We start from the raw sequence: 19,103 nt of genomic DNA, 5'->3' as shown, positions 1-19,103 counted from the left end.
TTGGAACATTACACAGTGTTTTCTGCACAAATTCTCTGAAGATAAAAACAAAATAGTAAAGTTCATAGGCCCACAAACCACCTTACACTCCCTGTTAAAAACAAACAAATGAACAAAACCAAGGTGAAGCGAAGTAATCACACCATACATTCTTATGTTGCAACATAAGCCCATGTTGTCCATAGGGGTCTATACTCAGAGATGCAGTGAACACAATTATTAAGCTATAGCATTCACAATTAACATTGATTCTTAGGGAAAACATAAGACATTCAGCATTTATGCTAAAACCTACCCATTCTTTTTTTTCCCCCCAGTATGCTTATGCAATCCTATTGTTAGTGTCTAGATGTTTTACAACCTGTATTCTAAGAGCTTTTTTGGTGGTGTTTTGTTTTTGTGGGGGTTTTTTATTGCTTTTTTGTTTGGTTGTTTTTTTTTTTTCTCTCTCTCCAGGACAAAGTCTGCAATTAAAAATTGTTATAAATGTTGCCTTGGTGGCTACATGATATTACACCACCTAATTCTTACACCTTTACCAAGAACTGAAAACAGACTAGTAATATTACACAGGTTCTTCATGAACTAGGGATTGTCACCCCCCACTTTTGTTTATATCTGTGTTATTAAAGTTTGGCTCCACTCAGCTTCATTCTTGCCTTGAGCTTTTCTGGAGTGGTGCATTTTTTGAGTGCTTTGCCATGGCAGGTACCAAGCATTCCATCTCCAGTCCAGCACATCTAGAGTTTGGCTTGTGCTTAACCACCCACATGGTTTTGCTGGATCAGCCAGCTTTCAGAGAGCATTTCAGCATTTGCCCTTGCTAGATTAGGAAGATGAACCTCCCAAGTCTTCAATTATACAGTTCACAAACTATTGTTTTACATACACCCAGCAATAGGACTCTGCTACTCCAGGTTTTGAATCTACTTTGTACTTGCTTTTAAGTAGTGAGAGAGAAAAGCATGATCCCAGGAATACAGAAAACACCTCTGCTTTGTCAGTTTGCTTCCATGAAGTTAACTATGCAGGTAGTCATTTACAAATTGTCACAACCACTCATTTCCATATTTACACAGATTTTACTTTCATTTTATAGAATTAAAAAAAAAAAGGCGTGGAAATATTAAATAATGCTCTGAGTAATAATGACATTGTCAAAATTAAGAGTAGAAACTAAGCCTCTCAACCACTTTCAAAATATATACTCTACTGCCTTCCTGCTGTTTCTGCCAGACATTCCCCTTTCTCTTGCGTATGAGTATATCCAATGTGGTTGGGTTAATCTTCAGCGAAGGCAGAGGGATCTCTTCTCCTCGACTGTCTTGCTGCTGTTCCCTACGGTCTTGCCAGGATGTCTAACCTGATTAGCATCACTCCTATTCTTTAAATACTCAAAATTAAACTGAAGTTACAAAAGATCCCATTCTGTATCTTCTGCATAAACCTTTATTTGTGTGATTTTCCAACACTTTCTGCTCCTCTGCTGCTGAAAATCTGTTTCGACCTTTCTGTAATAACTTGGACAGGTGGTGTCTGAATCAGAGGCATATTTGTGATCCAAGTTTTTAATCATTACACTTACGCAGAAGAGGCTAGAGATTCTTACATGGGAGACAAACATTCATATTCTGCACTGCTGCTCAAAAAGTAGACATATATAAGCAGAAGTACTCAAACTCAGGTTAGGAGGTGTTACAGTCATGAAAAATATCAATTTAATGGAACAAATTTAAGTACATGGTTTGAGAGATAATTTTCCAACTGCCTCTAAAACCATAACAATTACAATCAATCACATTTTCAAAAGGCCCTCATGGCATCTCCATATGGTGTGAGAAGTCTGCTTCCTCCAGCCTCATTCTTCATAACAATCCCTCGGAACTTGCAAATTAAAAGCCCATCCCCTTCTTCCTTTATTAATCAACCCCACCCATCTTATGCACACATCAGGCCGTGAATGTGTTGTGTCAGATAAGAAAAATAAAACGCCACAGCAGTGTGCAAAAGCAATAGAGCACAAACACGCAAGTTTTGATGAGACTGACCAGATGCAGAGCTCACCAAATTGAAAGTAACCACTATGACATTTTAGGTTCCTTTTACAAGGAGAAGGTACAGGCTGCTAATTACTGTTTGGGAAGGCAGGAATTAATGGCCATTCTCTTACGGAAACAGGGACAGCTGGCTAAAACTCAACTCAGAGAGCACTTCTGGATATCTACCCTGCCTCTTTCTCCCTCTGCTTAGTGGTAAAGTCTCTTCCAGTGCAGCAGCTCCAGCATTTTACTTCTCACGCGGTTCAGATGCCATCTCTCTTTCTCCCTCTTCATGGACAGATGACTCCCTAGATACTCAAACCCTCTTTGCTACTGCATTAGGCTAGCATTATTGTTTTTAACTTCTCTTCAGATTAACTCAGAAACCATTTAGCTATTTAATGTGATGATTTTCCATAGAATACTTTGGGTTGGAAAGGACCTTCAAAGGTCATCTAGTCCAACCCCCTGCAATGAGCAGGGACATCTTCAACTAGATCAGGTTGCTCAGAGCCCCGTCTAGCCTGGCCTGGAATGTCTGCAGGGATGGGCCATCTACCACCTCTCTGGGCAACCTGGGCCAGTGTTACACCGCCCTCATCGTAAAACATTTCTTCCTCATGTCCAGCCTGAAATCTCTCCTCCTTTAACTTAAAACCATTACCCCTTGTTCTGTCACAGCAGACCCTGTTAAAAAGTCTGTCCCCATCTTTCTTATAGGTGCCTTTTAAGCACTGAAAGGCCACAACAGGATCTCCCCAGAGCCCTCTCTTCTCCAGGCTCAACAACCCCAACTCTGTCTGTCCTCACAGCAGAGCTGTTCCAGCCCTCTGATGATGTTTGTGGCCTCCTCTGGCCCCTCTCTCCAACAGGCCCATGTCTTTCCTGTACTGAGGCTCCAGAAGTGGACACAGGATTCCAGGTGGGGTCTCACCAGAACAGAGGGGAAGAATCACATCCCTTGACCTGCTGGCCACACTACTTTTGATGCTGCCCAAGATACAATTGGCCTGGGCTGTGATCGCACATTGCCAGCTCATGTCCAATCTTTCATCCACCAGTACCCCCAAGTACTTTAAAATCCATCTGTGTGAGAGTCTCCCTGAAGAATGTGAATGAACAGAAAACCATGAGTCTAATAATACTATCAAATACATATGTGCAAGACCAAAATCTCCATGAAGTTTCAGCACATTACAGGTATTCTCAAACCACATCCACAGACCAGCAGTAGTTAGGAAGTTTTCATCATACACCTACAAAGAGCCACAGGCTAGCTAGTATTGGCTTCTTCTCTATTCCAGTTTCCAAGTGGTAATTAAAAAGATGACTGCTAAAAATTCAGACCTTTTGAGTAAGATTCTTTCTATATATACCAGTTGCCCTACAGACCCTCATGACTACTGAAGCTGGCCTTCTCCATCATCTAGATTATGGAATTTCCACAAAGGAGACCTGTGTCAAGCCTTTAATACCTGACCAAAAGACAGGAGTTTTGATTAAAAACCACCAAGCAATGGAAAATCTACCACATTTATAAATAAAACTTTTCTATGTAACTGCTATTAAATTCATTACTTCAAATTAGGTTTACTAGTCTGATTTGTCAAGCCTCATCTCTCAGATACAGGATCAACCTTCCTCTATGTGGGACAGATTACAAAGGCCTTGGGTTCAAATATCCTCTTCAAGTCACAGGTCTTCTATGACACGAAACACTTAACTCTCATTTCCCTTGCAGTTATATAACTTGAGGCAGAGTCATTCTTCAAGCTGTAACCCTGTCATTTCAAAACCTTCTCCAAGACAAACTAAACACTATTGAGCTACTTAATTTTATCCTGTGAGGGAGGTTTCCCAGACATCAAATTGTTCTAAAGCTCTTCTCAGAGCCCTTTTTATTTTTTCAGCATCTTTTTCATAAGGAACCGTGGACACCACAACTAGATTCAGTACTCTAGTAAGCAAAGTTCATTCACAGAATACACATACTTTGATATTTATACATCTAAAAATTATATTTTCTCTCCAAGCCGCCACTTTGCTTTGGCTGCTCATGTTCAGCTGATTGTCTACCATGGCAACTTGGTCAGCTTGGTTGTCATCTACATGGTGATGCCTATACTCTTCACTCTATTTATCTGAAAGCTTCACAGGCTACAGGTTTGTCCTCTTTCAAATTATTAGTGAATATATTAAATAAATTACTTAAAAAATACATACTTTCCATTTTCTTCAAGTACATCAAGTAGAAAATTATCTTGCACATCTGGTCTTTTTACATCCCTCCATATGTCGATTCTTAGTCCACTGTCGTTACATTTGAAAGTATTTTAATTGGAGCACCAGCACCAAGTCAGATGCCTTAAAAGAGTCTAAGGAACTATTTCAGCAGTTTGTCAACTGAAGCTGTAATCTCATAAACAAAACTGAGCTTAACTTTCCCATGCTCCACTGATGCTAGGATCAACATCACATTTATTAACTTCTCAGGAACCTTGGTAAATCAACTTTTCAATCCTTCCCCTTTAGTCTGACTGAATACAACATACTTAAAAGTAAAATACCAACACTTTAATGTCACATTTGTGAAGCCATTCATGCACTGCACGGTCAGGAGAACTATCAGAACCTGATCCACAAAGACAAGTCAGACAATTTCTAAAGAGTCAAACTTTTGGCATGTATGTTGAATGACATGAGCAAGGGTACGCTAAACATCTGTTAAATGAAAATGAAAGGAAAACTTTAAAGCCCAGTGGCAACAAGATGCATCTTAAATTTGTAGATGAAATTTATGAACATTCCCAAAAACTTCCTTCTGCATCAAATGACAGTTTAAATACATTAGTATTTTAACAGAAAATAGTAATGAACAAAGAGCTCTTTCCTCCATTCCCCTTTGCCCCAAAACAGATTATTGCCTTTTCTGAAAAGCTTCAAAATGAAAAAAAATCATCCAACTTTTCAGCAAGATTCCCGAGGCTACCACTGTTCCTGGGAAACTGAATGGTAGTAGCAGTGACAAAGTCTTCTCCTAGTCTCCGGCAAGGCTTTTGGGGCTTGTCTTAGAGAGAGAGGGAATGTTTGCACAGAAATTTGTATGTGAAGTTTCTGGCTCCCACTTCTGTGCTTAAGCTTAGGCCACACACATAGCGAAGGAGCAGTAAAGACAGTAAGTTAAATGGAAATTATAAAAAGAAGTTAGTTTGAAATTAGAGGGTTAAAGGAAAGCAAAGCTGCTATGCCTTTTAAAATAAATACAAAGGGAACTGGAGGAAAATGAACAGAAAGCAGAGAAAGGTAAAGAAGGAGAAAATGGAACCAGAAGGAGGGGGAGGCAGGACCTTAGGCAATGCAAGAGGTGTTACAATCAGCTGATTAATTTAAGTGTTGGAATAGCACAGAATGTATTATATTCAATTAAACTATCCCACTTCGAAACTGGTTTGATTACAGACAGCATTAAGCAATGCAGATTGTTTTAACTGAAACAATTTTTCCTCTCAGACCTGTTTATGCTGCTTATTTACATACTGTTCTTCGCTTGTGTACCAAAGCTAGGTCAGCTTCATTTTCTGCATTAGCAGCACTGTGTCACATAGACTATGTGACCTAAACAGTATGTGTTAGTATAAAACAGAGATGTATTTTTTTTAATCCTCTTTCAAAAAGCAACTAAAACATAATGGAACATAAAATCATATAAAACCACAGATATGCCACATTTTACAATGAAAATGTACATGAAAAATGCAAGAACCAAACTATGTCTTTACAATGAACATGTACCTTTAAGTTTAAAGGCTAGAACTAAGTGAAATAAGTATGATGGCCCATGATCACCCTTGCTGAATAACTTAATCTGTTTTACATGTGAGGGAATTGAACAGCCATACAAAGGCTAGGGGAAAGAAATACAAATGTTTCTGAGTGGAGCCTACTTTGATATTGGACAGTAGGATTATACCAGATTACATCAAGATTTTTCTTCTGGCATCTGTCAAGCATAGTAACCAACATTAATGTAGAATCTGCTCTATATTTGCCAGTCGGTTTAGGTTTCCAACATTCTTATGAAATAAATGTTACTCGCCACTAGCACATAAACTTGGTACAATATCAGAAAGAGATTTGTAAATTATTTAAGTTTATTAAGGCTAAAATTATTTAATTAATAGATAATGGAATAGACAGCCCATTATACAACTGTTTTCAAATGGCACATTTGCAGGGTTGGGGATCAACAAGGGTACTCACAAATGGCATGAAAATAAGAGATATTTAAAAAAAAATCCAGTAAAGCTTTAAAGCAGCAGCAACTCTTGTCCTCCCAATAAGCAGAGCATAACAGAATTTTTAAAAGATGTCATAAAGAAAAAGCACTCAGGAAAAAACAAGCAAGGGAGACTGGTGTCAACAGTGAAATGCAGTGAGTTCTTCTAGCCAGGCTGAAGTGGAACACTCTTGGTAGAGGCACGCAGGGCTACAAGTTCAACACAATAAAATACTTCTCCAGTTCTCCCAGTTTTTACTCACAAAATAAACATTGGGAACTATCCTACAGACAATTTCCAGTCATTATTAAGGTTTCCTCCTTTGTGTTGAAAGCACGCATTTTCCATTCAACGAAAATAAGCGCTACAAATTTAGCCATCAAATTTAATTGACAACTTTTAAAAGTCTGTTGTCACTGCAACTCTTTCTGCATTTGGTCTTCATGCGTTCACAAGAAATACTTCCTCCTCCATTTTTCCGTACACAGCACTGCCCACAGGTGAAGAGCAGACATTCATACACTGAGGCCCCAAGACCTCCACACTGCTTAAGCAGATATACTGCCTTCATTAAAATATTTCAGCAATTTAAGAAACACTGGAACACTGAAAAACCAAGACTCTACTTCAAAATAAGGCAAGTCATGAAGTCACATTAACACAACAAAATTAGAGACTGTATTTCATGTTGCAAAATTGATATGAGAAACCAAAATGACTAAGGAAACCCATGTTTCTGATCTTAAAAGTCTTCAAAAGTGATAATTCAAAGTTGGTTAGAATCTATAAAAATTATCCTAGAAATTAAAATACCAGGAAAAAAAGATGTATTAATATCCCCTGGAAAGCCTAAGCAACATAGTGCCGTGCTACTGTCTGGAAGTATAATAGTATATACTAACTGAATCACATGAAATCCAAATACCCCTCAGAAAATAAAAGCAGCAGTTGGGTTTCCATCCATTTAAGATGTTTCAATAATCAGAAATACAATCCCCACAGTAACATATTTCTGAAATTTTTGTGTGTGTGTCCCTTTTTTTTTTCCACCTGTGAGCCTTTTGTCCATCAGAGAAGACGACTTGGGAGTTTTCATCTTTGCAAAACTGTTCTTTGAAACCAAAGACCCGTAGCTGTTCTGGAAATATTTTTGTATTAACTCTAGCACTTATGCCAATAATTGGAAAGAAGACAGTGCTGTTAACATTTAAAATAGTGGAAAAAAATATTTTCCTTTGTTTCTTCCAAGGAGAACTATCATTATAATTAATGCTCTAGTAACATTTCCTTTACGAAATGTCTCATCCATACATGGCTAAATGCTGAGCTTGCTCCTTCTGGTCTCAGCCCCATGAGATGTCTATAGGTATGTACCTAATTCTAATCAAACAAGCAGTTCCATTATAGTGCACAGAACTATTTACCTATTTAATTACAGGCAATGAAGCTGTTACTCTGCTGAATCAACGCCTTTATTACTGTTTTGAATTACTCTGCAATAAAAGTCACAATACGAAAATCCAAGAAGCAAAAAGAAACAAAAAAATGAAACTCCAAAATAACAAGTCAACAAAAAAATTTCATAATGCATCTTGCTTAGGTAAGTCTTATTTGAATTCTTCTGTGTGGTTGGAGTATTTCCCTTGATGGTTCCACAGGCATCCCTGATGTACACTCACAAGTGAGTTAAAATTTAACAACAACAACAAATCCTGCTCTGCCAATTGAAACAAAAAGTTTCTTTATTAGAAAGCAGAGACTGATTCTTCCAGCAAACCATGGATTTCTTCAAAGATGCTAACGGTATCTGAATCAAAACCAGCCAAGAGGTAGCAACTCCAGAAAAAATAGGTTTAAAATGTATTACTCCCCTTTCAATCAATTCCCAGCAGTCCCCAAATGCACCGGTTTTACAACTACAAGAATACATGTTCTTTGTAAACAGCAACAATGACTGGCAATCCCCGAGGAAGAAAGAGACTCTCTGATCTCTCCTCAGGCAGAATAAACAAAGTTCTTCCATCTCTGAAAGCTCTTAGTTAGAAACTAATGGATTGACAGAACAATAATCTCAGCCTGGGAAAAAAAAAAGGGGGGGGGGAGGGGAGAAAACACAACAAAAAAAAAAGCAACAAAGTCCTCTAAAACAAACCAAAAGATTGCTCTTCCCTGTTTGATGTCTCTGGTACACTTCAGCGATGCAGAAGCAACATCTGGACAAACCCCACAAATGCCCACTTACACTGGTAGTTAATTGACCGACCAACCAACCAACTGCACTTGGAGGGGAAAAAGATAAACCTGAAATTAACCTGCTAAACAATATACAGAATAACTAATAAAATACACCCATAGTTTAAACGAGATGTTAAGGGTAGCTCTGGGTTAAAGCGATCAGTGAAAATTGTCACACCTCTTTGGCAGCTTCTAACACAGTGAAAATTGTCACACCTCTTTGGCAGCTTCTAACACGACCTGAAAGGTCATGTTACTTGCAACACAACAATTGCTCAGCCATGGAAGCTGCGTATTTCTGAAAGAATCCACAGTGGACTGACTTACACTCTAAAAGCTGTATCTTCATTCAGATGGACTACAGAAACATGTATTTAAAAAAAAAAAAAAAAAAAATCAGACTCTCATTAGAATAGTGAAAATTCAATGATTTTTTTTTTTTTTTTCGCCCTGGGGATTTAGACTGCTCCAGGACAAACACCATGGTAACAAATAATCAATTTGGTATTATTGAAAATAGCAAATAACAGAGTAAAGCATAATGACTATCTTAGATAGAAGATAATGATAAAGAATTGGATGAAAAGCACCAAAGCCCTCATTCAAAGCAGCCTCAACTCTGAAGAACACACTTATGCAGGCAAGCGTTTGGTGGGAGGTACCACATATTTGCCTACATTTTATGTAAAAAACAAGCCCTTTTACACATGTGCTGTGCTTTTTGCTGCCACGAAACTCACAACTAATCTGCGTGAGTTATTTTTTCCGCAAGCAAGCAAGCCTGCAGCAATTCTCATGTTCATCGGAGCTACAAATTGCTGTGAGGGCAAGTTATTAACATAAGCTCTTCGTCAAATGAGGTTCTCAGAAGAGTCTAAGACACTGATTAACAAACAGTGTAATTCCTTCCTCCCCTTCCTTCTATTCTAAACCAGGGCCACAGTAGGTTTGGGTTTTGGTTTTCCAAAGCTGAGCCTGAACAAGGTGCCTGAAGCAAGAGAGGGCAAGAGCTCCACACCCCATTGAGCTGAGAGGCAGCTGTGGGAAGGGAAGGAAAGGAAAGCTGGGGGCTTCTACCCAGCTGCTGCTCCCAAACTTGCAGAAGCAGATGGAGAATGACTTTTGGACATACATAGTTTTATTTCTGCACATTTTTAAAACTTAGGAAGCCATCACGTTCTGCACAGGCATTAAGCGTGATGTGTGTCTCCAGAGGTCAACACAGATATACCAGGGATATACTTGACCCTGCACAACATACTGCTCCTTCTTCTGCCCCCTTTACTTAGGTGATCTGCTTTTCTGAAACCCTGTGCTAGGTAAAATACCTGCACACAAGAGTTTCTTTTTATGTATTTTGGATTTGATCTGGTTAATCTGAACAGGAAATTTAAACCACGCTGGTGTATACATTTCTCATAGCACTTCACAGAAGATGTATTCCCCAACTTGCCTCATGTACTCCACACCTTAACAATAAACATACAAAGCAGCCTTGCCCCCCACTGCCTCCCCACGCACACGCTTTGTTCAGCAATCCATTTTTCTACACAGCCAAGTTCACTAAATAAACATGACGAGCAAACCTGTGGCACTCATCCCAGCTCAGCGCTGTTCAATGTATGCAATTACGCTCATCTGTGAAGAAGGCTACTGGTGGAAACCAAAGACGAGAACATCAGCATTCCTGACTAACGTGCCACGCCACAACCCAGCGCAACAAAAAAAGCTCCTTAACATACCAAATTAGACTCTTCAGAGCAGAGGGTTTTTGGTTTCTCCCACTCCAGAGCAGAATCATGGCTACCGCCCTCCAGCTAACTGTGCCAGGAGTTTGAGAACAAGGCCAAGAGGCCCAAGCTGTTTCACATCTACATGGACTGTCCCAGCTTCCTAATAAAGGAAAAGCTCTTGGCTGCAGGAAATGAAACTGTGATTTAGATAACGATAACAGTCTCCAGCCCCAATTTAAGTGGCACAGGTCTACCGTGAGTGCTTACCTACAGATAGGTCATTTAGTGCACAAACCACTGAACTAGCATCACCCTCCTCCTTAACAAGGTGACCGCTATGCTTTTTTGTTTATTCCAAACCACAGCCGTGGTGAGCTGGCAAGGAGGCATCTGGTGAAGCCTCTCCTATTGCCTCTTCAGGTGTCCAGCCAGATGCAAGCCTTTTCCTTCTCCTATATATTAATTCTCCCTGTCAGACATTACAGTCACAATGCTCCTGCAACAGTAAAGATGCTCTTGCTTTGGCAGCCTTGCTCCTGATTTTATTTTTTTTCCAGGAAATAAAAAGCAATGTTTCATGCTCATAAAAGGCCGGTGGATCTTTGGTGATGCGCTGGTGTGTCAAATGCTTACAGTAAAACAAAACCCCAAAAAGTAAATGCCTTTACGGTGCATTTATGAGATCAGTTGAGATGAACAGTATAAGACAGCAATACACTTTGGATTTTTCATGATTACTGAGAACATACAGTGCAAGATCCTAAAGTTTTTCACTGAAAGAACTACTGTGATATCCACTATCTACCTGATTAAGCTGTACTGACTTCTCTTCCATTTTAAACACGAACCTGCGCAGTATGAAGAATGACTCAAAAATTAAAAGCAACATGATAAAAGCAAAAAATAAATACTACACCTGAGGAAATAAGGCCCACTCAGCTGCTCAACTAGAGCAAATATTAGGCTGTGTGAGAATCTGAAGGAAACTTTATCTGTGCTTCTTTCCTATGTATACACAGAGATCAGCCACTAGACCAAAAAAAAAGGGAAGAGGAACAAATACACAAGAAGTTTCCAAACACTTTCATCTTGTAACAGCTCCCTGCACTAAAAAATAATTATTAATAACCGGGTTTCCATAAACCACAGATTTTGCATTGAAACTTAGACACATCAGTAATATTTATATTGCATTAACATCTGATTTACACCAAGCCAAAAGAAAACACCAAGTATCAAAACTGAAAACACCAAGTGTCAAAACTGAAAAGAAAAAAACCAAACAAACGAAGAAGCCAGCCCCCTCACAGACTTTCTGCGCTCTGCCCTGCTTTCAGTTTCCAAGGAAGGGGCTACAACACAAGGAACTGGCTGAGACAGCCACACTGCCCTGATCAGGGCAGGGCAGCAGCCCCGGAGCCGCCTTATCCATCGCTAACGCGTCTCCACACAGCGCTCCGCCGTCTGACCGACTTCAGCTGAACTCCGCCGGGCCGGGGAAAGCGGGTTCGCGGGGCGCCGGCGCTCACCCGAGGGCCGGGCAGACACGCAGCAACAACCCCTTCACGTCCCGCCGCCCCAGCGCCAAGGCGGGGACCTGCCCCGCACCGCACCGCCGCGTTAAACACATCACCACCGACAGCACCCGCTCTGACCGTGTCAGCAATCGGAACATCCCCCCCTTCCCACACACACACGCCCCCGGTTCCAAACTCCGTGTGACAAGCCGCCGCCCCGACTTGGGGCCGCCGCTCTCCCCGAAACGCAGCGCGGCCGCGCCAGGCCCGTGACCGGCCGAGACGCCTGGCGGCACCTCAGCGCCGCGGCCGCAGCCCCAGCGGGACGTCCGGGCCGGGCCTCCCCCGCCGCCAACACACCCGACCTTCACCCTCCCTCACCATCTCCGGCATGGTCCCGCGTCCTTCATGGCTCTCCCCGGCTGGGGGCAGGTGGGACAGGGCGGAAGACGGCAGCAGGCGCCCGACCGCGCTGCACCGGTGCGGTCCGGTCCCCCACGTACCTGTTCGCGCCCGCCGGCCGCCCCGGCGCTGCTGCCCCCTCGCCGGCTGAGCTCCTGACGAAGAAGCGGGAGAAGGTGCTGTGCCAGGAGGTGCCGGACCGCCGCCGGCTGCCCCCGCCGGACATCTCCACCGCCGTCCCGGACGGGACACTGATGGGAGAGGAGCCGCCACCAGCAGCCGCCCGGCACCAAGTCCCCGCGGCGGCGGCAAACACCTCCCTCCTCTTCCGAAGCGGGCGGCCACCGCCCGCCCCCGGGGAGGAGCCGCCGCTCCGCCCCCGCCCCCCCTTCCCGCCGGCGGGGCGGCCGCGGCGACAAGGGAAGGGCCCGGGGTTGGCGGGAAGGAGGGTCCGGGGGCGAGAAGGACAAAAGCTGCGCCCGGGGAAGGTGGGAGGCTGGCTCAGGCCGGGAGCGGTTGCAGGAACAGCGGCACGGAAAGGAGGCTGGGGCAGGAGAAGGAGTTTCACCACTGCCTCTGCTCCGGCAGCGTCCTTCCTTTCGGGCAGGCAGATCCGGGACTGACTCCGCCGGCTGCAAAGGCGCGGGGAGGCAGTTTTTGCCCTGGAGTGAGCCCAGGGCTGGGGGAGGAAAGCGATGGCCACAGGGAGTGAGTACCACCACCGCACGCTGCCTGCCGCCTCCTCCCGTGGAGGGAGGGTTGGGGTTTGCGTGTTTGTTTTTTTTTTTTTTCTTGCTGTTGTTTGTTTGTTTTCTTCTTTAATTAACGTGGCGTAATTAGCGTGAACAAAGATAAAAGATCAGAAGAGAAAATTAACGCTGTAAGAAAAAGGACCGACAGCCTTGAGAATTTCCACTTCTGACTGTACATACCAACGATAGCTTACGTGTGCCAACTCCGACCTACGACACATGCATGTCAATGCAGAGTCAGTAACGAGCTTTGCGCTGTCCTAGGCCAGGCACCATCTGGCTGCTACATAACGTATATGCCTGTCATGCCAGCACAGTAAAACATCTGCATCAAATGAAGGTACACAGCAGCAGCACTGTGGCTGTTTTACCACTCAACTCCCTTGCTTAGTTTGGGTTAAGTTCAGACTGTCCTTGCTGACAATGACGAGTGATTTGGAAGAAGTGGGTTCTGCCACCTTTTAAAAATATTTCTTCCTAGAAAGGAGTTGTGTTCGGTGGTGGTGATTTTTGTGTTTGGGGTTGTTGGTTGGTTGGGTCTGATTTTTTTGTTTGTTTTTTGTTTGTTTTGGGGTTTTTTGGTGATTGTGTTTGGTTGGTTGGGGTTTTTTTTATTGTGTTATTTTGTTTTGGTGTTTTTTTTTAATATTGAAACCTTCATTTTTCTCTGAGGACTGTGGCACCCCTTGAGTTAACATCAGACTATCCCTACCAACAGAGACGACCTTCCCATTGCAACAACCTGGTGATAAATACTATCTCCATTTTATAGATGGAAGTGATGCACAAAATCTCAATGATTCACTCAGTGTGAATTACTGGTAAAATAGATTATCATTGATGCTAGGATACACAATACACAACCACACATTCTTCTTGCTCATCTGCTGTTCTTTGTGACTGCCTAAACGTCACACCTTTTTATCAATTGCTTTTTGCATCCTGCCATCTCACAGAATCACGGAGTGGCTGAGGTTGTAAGGGACCTTGGAAGGTCACCTGGTTCAACTTCCCCCTCCTCAAGCAGGGCCTTCTGGAGCAGGTTGCCCAGGGCCATATCTTTTGAATATCTCCAAGGATGGAGACTCCACAGCTCTCAGTGACCTGTGCTAGTGCTGTCCTTTTTTTTTTTCTTCCTGTAAAATCTTTCTCCATTCCTTCACCCTGAATCACCCCCTCGATACCTAAAGCCTCTTTTCCCAGTTTATTTACTGCCACAGTATCAGCCTGCTGTGGCTGCAGCTTGGGGTAAATGTGAAGTTGGTACCCTAGGCCCATCTGAAAATCAACAGCAACAAAACAGCCTGGAAATAAACTGCTGGCTACTTTGCCACTGCTTCAGCTTTGAGCAAAATACTTCAGAATTGCACAGACAGCTTCCCCTCATATTGTCCAGATCTTAAATAGCTTTCACGTGGAGTTTCAAAACAAAGACACAGGTGGATATTGGTTGTGTACTCAAATCTTTACCAGTCTGTCTGAGCTGGGACTAGTAGCTTTCTTATCATGTAATTGCCGGTCACAAACCTTATTCAGGGGATGAGCACTTACGTACACAAGATCCTGCCTAGATTTCAGTGTCCAGGCAAGAAGCAGACAATTATCTCAGTCACACAGATGCCCCAAAAACTAAAATATGAAATGTTTCATTCCAGAACAGTATAGAGAAAAAATAAACCACTTTTTGCGAGTACCTACACAGAGTAGCCCATTCTCAGGGAAACTACAATCAGAGTTAAAACTACAAAATGTAACAGCAGCCCCCATGGAACATTACAGAGGAGACACTGCCTCTGACATACCAAGTAAAAGTAATTAAGGCTCCAAAACCAAATTAGAAGAGTGGCAATTTATTGAAAGCAATTAAATAGGGCTGCACAAACAGGCTGCAGGGAAGCTTAAGGCTCTCAGTGACACTTATTTCTTTTAATTCATCTTTGCTATGTACATCTCGCAGCTTCCCTACCTATTGCTTGACTAAGGCCTAATCCCTAAGCTGTAGCAAACCTGAATATAATAATTAGCATTTATAAAGCATCTGGTATCTTCAAAGGATTTAAGCATTCATTAATCCTCATAACCACCTCAGGATGTACTTAAGTATAATATGGTGAGTGGTTTGCACACACAGAGTCAGTCAAAACATCTAGCTGCATCCAAAATCTGTCCACACTCTGCCAGTATAGCACCCGGAGGCGCACCACAGTGCAGCAGGAGGCACTACCAGGGCTGTGCTTCTCCAAGAACAAAGAGCCAACCTAATCAGAAATGCTAATCCCAAACAATACCATTTTATACTCAAATCTGTTTCTCTTTTCATCATTGCATGTAAAAGCAGAAAATACAGAAATGTACCAAAAGGCATTTCTACCAGAGGCACATAAGTAAATTCTAATCAAACTAGTAAAACAATATCAATACAAAAGATGAACGTGGCCCAGGTTAGATCATTCCCTTTTTTTGCATACCCTGGAATAACTGAGTAGCACATGACTTAATAGTAATTTTGACAAGTTTAAAATAATAAAATGGGAACTGCCGGCAGACTTGCTAACAGGAACCCAGCTTTAGCCATCTACACCTTCCACAAAGGGAGAAAAGTCAGGCTTTTACCCAAAGATGCAGTATCTACCATGTGGCAGGTGGCCTCGCATATTAACACAGCTGTCAGCATGAACAGCAGCACCAACACACGCACACACGCCAAAACAGATGGGGGAAACAGGTTCCTTTCCGCCTCAGATTAGAGTACTCACATGTGGCCCATATGAGGTAATATTGCATCGCCCAAGGCAGTGAGAAACCTTTAAAACACAGTTGCAGAGGGAAACAATGGCACAGAAGAGGCAAACATCAAGCTGAGGCTCTCAATATGGTTTTTTTCTAGCTCATTCTGCCCAGAGTTCCACTTGAATCAGTATCTCAAATGAGGGGAGAGACCAGTACCTATTACATATCGACTCATTACTGCAATTCAGATTATAATGGTTATGCATAAGAGAAACCTCCCCCTTCTCCTCACTGCTTTAGAGTGAGCAGATGGTGAAACTTTAATAGTGCTTTCTGAATTTCCTCTCTTTTATGGGCCTCCAAAATCTTGAGTCAAATCCATTGTTTTGTTTGGATACCAAAAATGAAAGGAAGTTTTCATCCTACTGGTTTATGAAGAGCCCTCCTCTCACACCCAGTTTTAGAACTTTTCTGAATTCATGACTAGGAGAAAAATGTAGTCTTAAAACCACCAAACTAAATATTTTCCCTGCAAGCACATTTTAGCACTATTAAATGAAAAAAAAAATAATAAAAAAATCTCAAACTGTTTGCAATGTTGGACTGCTACAGTAAGAAATGGTCTCATGTTTTGAGGTACAACCCTGCTAACCAAAAGCACAGTTCAGTTTTCTCCTTCATACATGTCTAATGCACTTATCTATAAAAATATTTTGTCTGGCTTGGCTACTTTTTCTTGTCAATAGGCAATCCCATTTTCCAAGCTCTTACAGAACATCTACAGGTTGATGTGGCACAAATAGCAATAGTATTTTAATAATTGATGGTCCCTTGCCTATCTTTTTCCTTTCCAATATGTAATATATGATGGCAAGGTTTCTAATAGGTAGCATGAAACCATGAATGAATACACATAATGGAGTCATCATGTAATATTTCCTAGACATTTTTGAAAATGTTAGTTGTCCAGATGTTGAAACAAATACTGAAATACTAAAATCTCTCTGTTTGTTTTAAAATGAAGGCAAACAACAGAAATGAAGGTTTGGATCTTGAATATGCTGTTATACAGATGAAGCATGTTAGAAAGGATTTCTAGGATGTATTTTCTATCTAGTTATGACCTGCTGTAAAGTATGCACTGCAAAGCTTCCAGCAATCCTCATGCTTTAACTGTGAACACACAGTTCCTCCTCCATTTGATTTAGTGAAAATGGTTTAAAAGAGAGGCACACAGTCAGCTGCTATTGTTCAAATGCCTTCGTGTCTGGAGAAGACAGCTGGAAATGACTCATGGTGTTAACTGCAGTTACTGAGAGCTGTAACTGTGTTCTTTATTACTTTCGCTAAGATTTAGACACTGTCCCACCTATGGCCAATGTTTAATGTACTAATTAAAATCTCTAAATCAGCCTTTTCAAGGCTTCCTCTATTTGTTTTCCACACTATAATTTGTGATATTTACATTTACCCAGTAGCTAAGTGCTAAAAAGGAAAGAAATTGTAAAGAACAAAATAAACAACACACCTACAGAACCTCTTTTAAAATAGGCTTTTGCTGCATCTGGGCATGACACAAAAAGCATTCAGAAGCCTCATACTACAGTGGTACAGTATGCACTTAACTACTCTAGATGAGGACCAAAGTCCTTTTCATTAATTCCAACATAATTGATAACTTTCAGCTGATCAGCACAGCTTGTCTGGAAGAGTTTGAAGACATTTTTGATAGCACCTCATATCACTTACACTTGCGTGAATACAAAGATGAAACTCACTTATGCTTTTACCAATGCTAATCATTGCAAAACACCCTACCCTAACTGGAGCTCAAGAAAATATCCATTTCATATGTGGAGGTCTCTGTAAAACCATCCTGCTTCAGGTTATGCTTCTTTGCGAAGCTGATCTGTCTATTCACCAATATTCTTACTAGAAAAATGATGGTTAAAAGAGTGCTTTGGTAAGCTAATTTCATCCAACTTCTAACATATATTGCATGCATGGTAAAAAGCAGCACAAATAATTTAGTGTCCAGAAGAATGCAAGAGCTTTTGAAGGGAGGTGTCTTACATGCAAATAAAGGAAATTCATGAAGTACATAACCAGCAACTTGTACACTGTAATTCATTTAACACTTTTCCATCTAGGATGTCTTTTGAATAGCGTATTTTTAGTTAAATAAAGGACTATACGCATTTCTGTAAAAATTTACATGCTTTCAAATAACAAATCAAATTACTAATATTCTGAAGGCTTGCCCTATTTCCACGCAACTACGTTTTTCAATCTGCAGATTACTAAGCAGTTTTGGATTGTGGTGCAAGCCTACGTACAGTAAACTTAAGTCTCTGGACAGCAGATGTGCCTTTTTTAGTTACCTTTCAAAGATTTCTTACAAGTAGTCCCTGGACCCCAAGGCTTCCTAGAACCTCTGACTCCAAAACACTGTCAGAGACACGCCAGTTCTACCCCTTTGTCTGTCCTGCTGGATTTCACAACACAGAATATTTTTTAACTCAGTGATCTCAGCCTTTTTTAAAACATTATTCAAAACATTTGAAAATTATTTTATATATTTTTATATGTATACATATATATATGTATATCAGAAAAGTAAACCCTCACTACATTCATCTCAAACACGTGCATTGATATATTCCAAAAGGAAGAATTATCTTCAGCGTCCACAGAAATACACTGCAAAACATTCTGTACGTAAAAATGACTGTAAGTACACCAGTCTCTAACAAACAGAATTCTTACAGATTTGAGCCAAACAGGATCATAAGAGCTTTTGGCTGAAAATGTTGCAGAATCCCATCTGGTTTCATGGAACAACTTGTCTTCCTCTCCATTTAAGCTTACAGAAAGAAATTTAAAACAGAAAAAAAACCCCACAAAAATAAAACAAAACAACACAACCTTTTCTTATGTATACAAATTATATCTGTAAGTTATTCCAAACAGGCAGAAAGTACTTCAATCTTATTACAGAACAAACAGAAAAATAGTCTAATTCTTGGCATGCAAGTTTCACATAACAGTAAACAGTATGTATACCATACAGAAAATGGGTAAGAAAAAAAATATTAAAGCCTATATTTGTAGGAATGCAAGTGACTGTTAATCAGACTATGCCTAGTTAGCTCGATAAGTAACAGCACAACTGCACCCTGCCCTCTCCCTTTTTTTTAAGTCCAACATAACAGAACCTTTAGTGGGAAAGAAGATTTCTCTTAATACCCAAGAAAAAAAAATTCTGAATAAACCATAAGCTTCCTCAGTCAAGCACTCATTGTTATTGAAGTCAGAGAAGAAAATATTTTCAGTGGAATAAACACCATCATAAGGAAACGTGTGCTAATGGGAACATAAGCCTGGAACTCAGTCATTTTATCTGATGCTGTTCTTCAGA

General features: G+C 41.1%; 1 protein-coding gene across 1 annotated transcript in view; it reads right to left on the bottom strand.

Moving 5' to 3' along the window:
• Nucleotides 1–13,176, bottom strand: part of CRYBG3 (crystallin beta-gamma domain containing 3) — a 99,376-nt gene extending 86,200 nt beyond the window's left edge. Inside the window, exons 1-2 of the mRNA XM_071816632.1 lie at nt 13,150–13,176; nt 12,305–12,882 (exon numbers count right to left, since the gene is read on the bottom strand). Coding sequence (XP_071672733.1) covers nt 12,305–12,882; nt 13,150–13,176 — 605 coding nt within the window. The remainder of the gene's footprint in view (nt 1–12,304; nt 12,883–13,149) is intronic.
• Nucleotides 13,177–19,103: the final 5,927 nt, after the last annotated feature.

This window comes from Patagioenas fasciata, chromosome 1 (assembly GCF_037038585.1).
Source record: "Patagioenas fasciata isolate bPatFas1 chromosome 1, bPatFas1.hap1, whole genome shotgun sequence".
Taxonomy (NCBI): domain Eukaryota; kingdom Metazoa; phylum Chordata; class Aves; order Columbiformes; family Columbidae; genus Patagioenas; species Patagioenas fasciata.
Note: the sequence above shows the minus strand (reverse complement) of the source record. Positions and strands in the feature narration are given on the sequence as shown.